This window comes from Pteronotus mesoamericanus, unplaced genomic scaffold, assembly GCF_021234165.1.
Source record: "Pteronotus mesoamericanus isolate MK-2021 breed Mesoamerican mustached bat unplaced genomic scaffold, CSHL_Meso_final scaffold_99, whole genome shotgun sequence".
Lineage (NCBI taxonomy): Eukaryota > Metazoa > Chordata > Mammalia > Chiroptera > Mormoopidae > Pteronotus > Pteronotus mesoamericanus.
The window spans coordinates 14,868,831-14,876,143 of NW_026555330.1; the positions used below are offsets into that span (position 1 = coordinate 14,868,831).

At 60.4% G+C, this 7,313-nt stretch overlaps 1 protein-coding gene across 3 annotated transcripts in view; it reads right to left on the bottom strand.

Moving 5' to 3' along the window:
* SLC44A3 (solute carrier family 44 member 3) overlaps positions 1-7,313 on the bottom strand; it is a 47,439-nt gene extending 40,126 nt beyond the window's left edge. Inside the window, exons 1-5 of one of the 3 annotated variants that reach the window (XM_054564692.1) lie at positions 7,272-7,313; positions 6,734-6,841; positions 3,600-3,742; positions 2,403-2,539; positions 1,512-1,605 (exon numbers count right to left, since the gene is read on the bottom strand). In XM_054564692.1, coding sequence (XP_054420667.1) covers positions 1,512-1,605; positions 2,403-2,539; positions 3,600-3,742; positions 6,734-6,841; positions 7,272-7,298 — 509 coding nt within the window. In that variant the 5' untranslated portion in view covers positions 7,299-7,313. The remainder of the gene's footprint in view (positions 1-1,511; positions 1,606-2,402; positions 2,540-3,599; positions 3,743-6,733; positions 6,842-7,271) is intronic. The other 2 variants (XM_054564691.1, XM_054564690.1) reach the window with 2 other exon arrangements.

The window sequence follows — 7,313 nt, forward strand, 5'->3', positions numbered from 1 at the left end:
ATCAGCCAATGAAGGCGTGAATAAGTTGGAACAAGTCAAGGTCTCTCTCCCTCTTGCTCACTCAACATAAGTAAGTTTTTAAGAAGTAAAATGGAATCGGAACTATTTGTGTGAGCCCTACGCGTAAGGAAAGCCTTGTCTGGGAGACTTGTTTCATGCACCTGAGAGCGTGTGAAGGGGCACGTTTACTGGGTGGGGAGCACAGAACACATTGCCCCCTGGGGGTCCCAACCCAGAGGTGGAAAAGCGGACAGGTGGCGGAGTGCCTCGTTCTCCTTGTCCTTATTTCTCAGGGACTTTGCCCTGAGGTCTCATCTGCTTAACCCCATTCACAATCTCCCAAGATGGTAGGACAAAGGTGCGCCCGGGGGCCCTCAGTGCTGCTTGGCCTCCTGAGGACGGCAATGACATTCGCCGCGTGCCTCCCCCGCACGCTGACGGCTGCCCGCCTGCCCTCGCTGGCCCCGGAGGAGGTCCCAAGAGGCGCGACCAGCCAGAGGGCCTGCCTCTGTCCTCGCCCAGCAGACAGGCAGCGGCCGCGCCGCCCGCCTCCGCGCCCGTTTCTCACGGGGACACCTCAGCCTGCAGTGACTCTCCCGCGGGCGGCCGCACCTTGCTTCTCACTTTGAGCCCAGGTTGGCTCGGACAGCGCGTTCCCATGCGGACCGACCCCTCGCTTAGTTCTACGCCACCGACGCTCCCGCCGCCCTCCCCTCGCTGCCTCTCCTCCCCGGTCGCCGCCGCGTCCAGACTCTGCTTGGACACAGTCCTTCTGCGCCCCGAACAGCACAGGCAACCCGAGGTCGTGGGGCTTCGCGTTGCTTACGCCCGCTGTACTCCCTGCTTTAAAACCATACGTGGCAGCCGGGCCTCGCCTCGCAAACTGCTTTGAATGAGTAAGCGATGGAGGGGGACCCTCTTCCCCACGTTGCTGTGGAGGAAACTAGACGCTGGAGTGACGTCATTTGTCCAAGTTCACAGAGCTAAGAAGCAAAGCCTCCATTTACGCCTTGGCAGTCCGATACAAAGGTTCAATATCCTAACCGTGAGGTTACAAATATATCCACAAGAAATACGTGATTTTCAAGGAAAACAGAAAGACATTTCTGGATGAAGGAGCAGGACGTTACTATGTGAATAAATATGAAAACTCTTAAAAAAACAAAACAAAACCCACAAGCAACATCTGGTTGCAGTAGAAAAACAAAAGCCCACAATTTCTACTTTGCAACAAAAAGTTTAAGTAGAAAGAATACACAGTAACCGCTTCATAAAACCACTTGATCAGCAACAGCTCTGGCATTACCTCCATCCCTTGACCAGAACATGCATCTTTCTTGTATTTTCTCTTTATTCAGCAAGGTCCTACCACAGCACTGCCCTGCCTCCTGCAGACAGGGCTCTCCCAGCTCTCTCCTTTGCCCCGCCCATAATACCTACAGGAGTGACAGACAAGGCAGGCACCCAATCACCTTTACTGACAGACCAGGGGACAAAATAGAAGTCCTTACCTTGGAGGAACTGGGAGCCTGGGGCATAGGGAGTCCACACTTGGATTCTGGGTGTAGTTGATGGAACTCAAACTGTAAACACACAGCAGGGAGCCTGGAAACAGAAGGCAGACAGTGGAGCATCCTCTGCATGTGCCCATGGTCCTGGGGGCCGGTGAGAAACCACAGGCGTCTTACAAACTGGAGACAGAGTGACTCACTCAGACGGAAGAAGCAGGCCTGTGGGTGGCCCCGACACAAGGAACCCACAGACCGTCCGAGGCCCACGGAGGCCCTCTTTCTCTCTCAAACCCTGAGTTCACAGCCGAAGTGCTTGGCACTATCGTTACAGGATTGGTTATGAGACGAACGAAGGTCATCTCTCACACAGGCTGGGTAGTTTCAGAAGCAGAGAAAACGGGCCGAGGGTCACCTCCAGCTTCCCTCCCTTTCCTGTGGTTGTTTCGCCCTTAGAGCATAAATCAGAAACGCGTGCTCCGAGCAGGGGACGTCCGTCACACACATCTGATGCAACTCACGACTGTCCCGCTGCTCAGAGAAAGGAGCCACAGGCCCCAGCATCTCAAAGACAGAGCGCGCTCGCTGGCAATGCAGCCTGCAGCCCGTGGGCACTTCTCTTGGACTAACCGTGCCCGTGGGCTGTAGCCTCCGAGCCACCCGCCCTGCGCTCCACGCAGGACCATTCCCTGCAGCGAGCAGAGAAGAGCGAGGGCCCAGGTGAATCCGATACACCTGAATGGAACTGAACACGCTCAAGAGATCACGTGTGTGGCCGTTTCCACGCAAGAAGACGCCCCACAAAGGACGACGTCCGCCTTTCCTGGGCAAGCGGTGCCAGGCGCGCCCCACCGTGGTTCCCGCGCCGGGCAGAGCCCGCCCCCCAGTGCTTACCGCTCCTGTTGGCGAACAGCTGCACCTCCTCCAGGGTGTCGAGCTTCTCGTCGGGGCAGCGGGACACGCACAGGGCGGTGGGACCGGGCTGCCCAGGCTCCGCCTCCAGGTGGCAGGAGCTCAGGAAGAACACGTGTCTGGGGGCGAGAGGGAGCAGGAAGGCCGTAAGCGAGCAAGCCCTCGCAGTTAAACGCCTCAGCAGGACTGAGCGGTGGCGCCGCCGGGCCCTCCGGAGCGCCACCCCGCTGGGGACCACGCTCCGTGCTCCCTGCCTTCCCTTTCCCGAGCCAGTGAGGTCCGGGCGAGGACGCAGCCGCCACCTGAACACATCCCCGAGCAGCGGGAGGGCCGGCAGAAGGAGGCCCGCGCTCAGGCTGCTCTGCGAATCCCCAGAAAGCCTATCTGCACCCGAGGGCGTCCTTCTGGACTTCAGAGGCCAGCTGAGCCCAGAGATGTGACGCAGGGTGGGGGCGACAGGTGGTGCGACAGCCAGGGGGCTCCTGAGACCCCCACCGTCCCCTACTGCTGCCCAGCCCCTGGGCACAAGGACCAAGTGACGGCCATCACAGGTCACACGCGGGGCAGCAGCCGCCGCTCCGAGCCCCAGGCCCTGCACCCCGCCAGAGGAGCAGCCCGCTGGGGGACGGGCCGGGACAAGGGGCCCCACAGCCGTTTTCCCTCCAGCTGGGGGCTAGAAAGGGAGGTGGGGGACCGAATTCCTGGTAGGATGCATATCGAGTAGTTCATTAAAAGTTCAGGCAACTGCGGTACAACACGCCTCCATGTGCCATGGCAACCCCTGGAAGGGTCCAGGGGCCCCCAGTGTGCCCCCGTGTTGTGCAGTCGTCACGGCGCCTCACGGCGCACCCCCCGCCCCCGCCCCGCCCCGCTCCGGTGTCTCACTGCACCCTCCAAACAGCCTCGTGACGTGGAGGTGATCAGCCGCGGATCAAAACTCGGTTCCGAGGGGCTAAGCTCTCTGCCCAAGGCCACACGGCCGAAAAGTGGCGGAGGCTGAACTTGATCTTAGGGCTGCTGACCTAACACCCGCGTCCTTCCTGCCACACGCGCCCTGCCCCGTCGGGAGACAGGCTCCGGAGTTTTGAGTGGGAAAACCATTCCAGCTCGAAGTGACCGATTTACACCAAGTTTGAAAAACAGCCCTTCTGTGGGGCGGGAACGTACTGGAACACTTACTTTTTTAGGGTCATGTCCTGCCCCGAAAGGGGAGCCCCTTCCACCGGGGAGTTCTTCTTGCCGCACACGTTGCCGAAGCTGTCGTAGCCGAAGAGCAGTCTCTCTGCGGCTCCCGCCGCCACTGAGTAGCCCGTGATGAACATCTGGGGAAACCAGGTGGCACCTGAGAGCCTGGCCACAGGGCTGAGGAGGGTCCCCTCATCCTGGACGTTGGCCCAGGGGAGCTGGGCCGAAGACCGTCTTCCCCAGCACCCCTGCGCTTCTCTCCTCTGGCAACACGGCCGGCAAGGACGCTGCCGCGGTGACCCCGGGGCGCGCCGGACACCTCAGCGTCCACCTGAGCGGCCCAGCGCCGGCCGCCTCCCTCCCTGACTTCCGTCCGCCCATCCTGCCTCTCGCCCTTCCTCCTTTTTCCCAGGCTTCCTTCTTTCCCTCCCTTCCACCTCCTCCTTTTTGTCTTACGAAAAGCCCTTGACCCTCAAGGCCTGAATCACACAGTTGACACACACCCCCACGCCCTCAGGAATTCCATGGGACGAGAACACCTTGCAATGTGCTGTCACGTTTATCCAATTTCATGATGAATGGGGGATATTTGAAACTTCACCTCAACATGTCAGTCCCGTAACAGGCCCTGACAGGCCATCTGCCAGGCTGAGCATGGGCGTTCCCCTCACACAAATGTCCTGTCGCGAGCTTAGCGACCAGCGCACGATGCACAGGACACTGCCCAACACTCAGCACCGACCGCGGCAGTCCGGTGCGGGGTGGGGGAGCACTGTGCACCTCCAACAAAATCCCGGACGATGCCATGTTTCTGAGGGGCCTGTCCAGAGCCTGACATAGTCTCTCGGGGTCAGCCCTCATTATTAGCCTAGAAATCAAAGTAACAGTCGTCTTCGAGTGCCCAGTGCGAGCCAGGGGCTGTCCCTGGGGACCGGAAGATGAACAAGCCGAGTCCCTGCCTCTAGGAGCCCGGCCTAGAAGCCAAGCAGGGCGTGGGCACTGCAGGCATCCCGCTGCCCGGCGCCGCCTCAGCCCCCCGGGGCAGTCCAGGCGGAGGGGTCCCGCGCCCTCCACTTCCTGGGTGTGGGGGGGACAGCCCGCAGGCTGACCCCGCCGGGCACCCTCTCCTGCCCGCCCAACGTGGCCCCGCTGAAGCCCTGACTGGGCAGGGGAGGGGTCCCGTGCCGCCGCCCGGCTCACCAGAGACCTAATGAGGAAGCGTTTCCCACTTCCCCATGTTGCTGCTGTTCACGTCTCCTGTGGGAAGCTCAGGAGGAGGAACGGAAGGGGTTGGGGGTGGATGTGGGAAATCCTGAGCCCCTGCCACATCGCTATTATTTTAAACCTCCCAAACTTTGAATCTCCATCACACGACTGCAATTCCACGTGATGGGTGACTCAGTGTGCGCCAGGCATGGGGGGGACCCCGCGGCGGCCACAGCCAGCGGCGCGCAAAACGGAGTCTCGAAGGACGAGTCGGGAAGGGTGAGGTGGGAGAGGCCCTGGAGGGAAGGCGGAGGCAGCGATGGTCCAGACCTCGAGGCTCTGGGCCGTGGGTCCTCCGCCAACAGACACCCGCTGGCACCCTTTCCATCGCCTGGGCCGCCCTGGCCGGTCACCCGGCCCTCTCCCGGGGCAGCACCACCAGCAATCGCCCCGTCACAGGCCCCGTCACAGGCCACCGAGGTCAGGACGCTCCCCCCCCGGCCCCTGACGGGGGGGGGCCGGGGGGGCTGCCCAGCAGAGGCGGAAAAACACTCCCTGTGCGGTTTTAAATGTCTGCGGTTTGTCGCAGAAGAGACTAAAAGCCAGTCAGCGAAGCGCGGGGTCTCATTATTCAAACCTGAAGGGAGAACAAGGGCGTAAGGAAGCCTTCACATTTACTTTGCAGATGATGTGCCATTTCAGAGCACTTTTTGCAGCTCTGTGCCACCTCTCGGGGGTTCACTGTGGCACGGGCTGTGATGTCCCCGGATGGCGCCGGGCTGAGAGTTCGGCAGCGATGTGCTCGCGGGAGCCGTGGCGGGGCTGGGGGAGACCACGACATACAGTGACAAAGCCCAAGGTCAAAGCTGCCCGGTGCAGACAGGACAGAGGCTCCCTGCGTTTGCACAACGGCAGCCCCCACAGAAGGGCCGGCCACCTGTGGGAGGCTCCATGGGCCCCGAAAGGCACAGCACAGATTTTGGCTACACCTTTAAGTCTCAACCAGTCAGAGAGCAGGTGAGAAAGTCAACAATAAGTTCTTTGCCAAAGAAAGAGGAACGGAAGGGAAACACGGTGTTTTAGAACCTACTCAAATTTAACTCTTTTCAACAAAGGTAATTGCTTTATAATTTAATTATGAACCAGGTGGCAAATGCATGCCTCCCTCTGAAATGGACGGTTTCCTCAGTGTGGTCTTTGAAGACACTGAGAGCGGCTTTTTCCAGCTGTTCCCTGCAACTCTGAAAGCAGCAGCAAAGCCTCCGGATCCAGCCTCCCAGGAGCTCGCCCAGGACTGAGACAGCACAGTCTGCTGAGCTGCACCAACAGTCACATACCTGGGAGCTAGAAAAAAATGGGGTGGGAGGGGGAGAACCACCCACCCAACTAGAGGGTTCATAGTGCTGGCCCACTTCCCAGCCTGCTGCCGAACACAGCACCCGGGGGACGGTGTGTCCTCCGCAGCTAAGGGTAATTTTGTTCCGGGCTCACCTTGGATTTTCCTGTGTTAAAGGAACAGCAAACGCCTGAGGAGCATTTTAATTTGAGAGCTGAGATGGTAAAAAGACCTTCCACGCAGAGAGCTTGGAAAAGAGACCACACACGGGCTATAGCAACAATCCCGCTGCTGCAAGGGGTGACTCCTCCCCTAGCGGGGGTCCTCCGCTAGGAGGCCCTGCAGGAAAAGGCAGCCAGTCCAGGGGAGCGAGGCTGGGAGCGCAGACACCTGACCGGAATCCCCCAGGGTAGGTGTTTGCCTTGCCCAGTGGCAGGTGTCTCTCATTGCAGCCAGCTTTCACCTGGCGTCACCCCACCCCCCACCCCCGCTTCCCCAGGAAAGGCCCGACAGGCGATCTCCATCACGGCGCAGTTCCGTGGGGGCCCGCGCGCGGCTCCCTTCTAGGCCGGGCAGCCACACTCACCAAACCTGTCCAGAAGAGAAAGAACAGGAGCAACCACGGCGTGTCTGTGCATTTCCTATAAATCTGGGGCCTCCACTCTCTTTGCCTGGGGGTTCTCTCTGCAGAAGCCTTCCAGAAAAAAAGGGAAAGTTGGGGAAAAAAGGGGGGGAGGGAATAAGTCACTGTATGGCTGACCCAACCTTACCTGGAAACAAAATTTAAACTTACTCGAAGACTGCTCAGAAAAACTTTGTTTGATTTGTGCCCTGGCCATCTCGAGCTTTCAGGGGCCTTGGAAACACCTGCGGCCAGGCCCTGCCTGGTGGTGCACCTGGAGGCAGCCCCAAGTTCGTGCCCCTACGCCAGCCTCTCCCCAGCCAGCGCCCCAGCACAGTGGGGTCGGAGGTGCCCTCCACCTCCCCCGCCATGGTCCGCAGGGCTCTGCCCGCCAGGCGGGGCTTTATTCTCACGGATTGGGGCAGGTGCGTGCAGGAGGGGCCCGAGCCCCCGGCCCAGGTCTCTCCCCCGGGTCCCTTCCCTCCTCCGGGGAGGCACTCACCGGGCTCTCGGCGCCCAGGCACTGCATCCTGTGCTCCCGGCC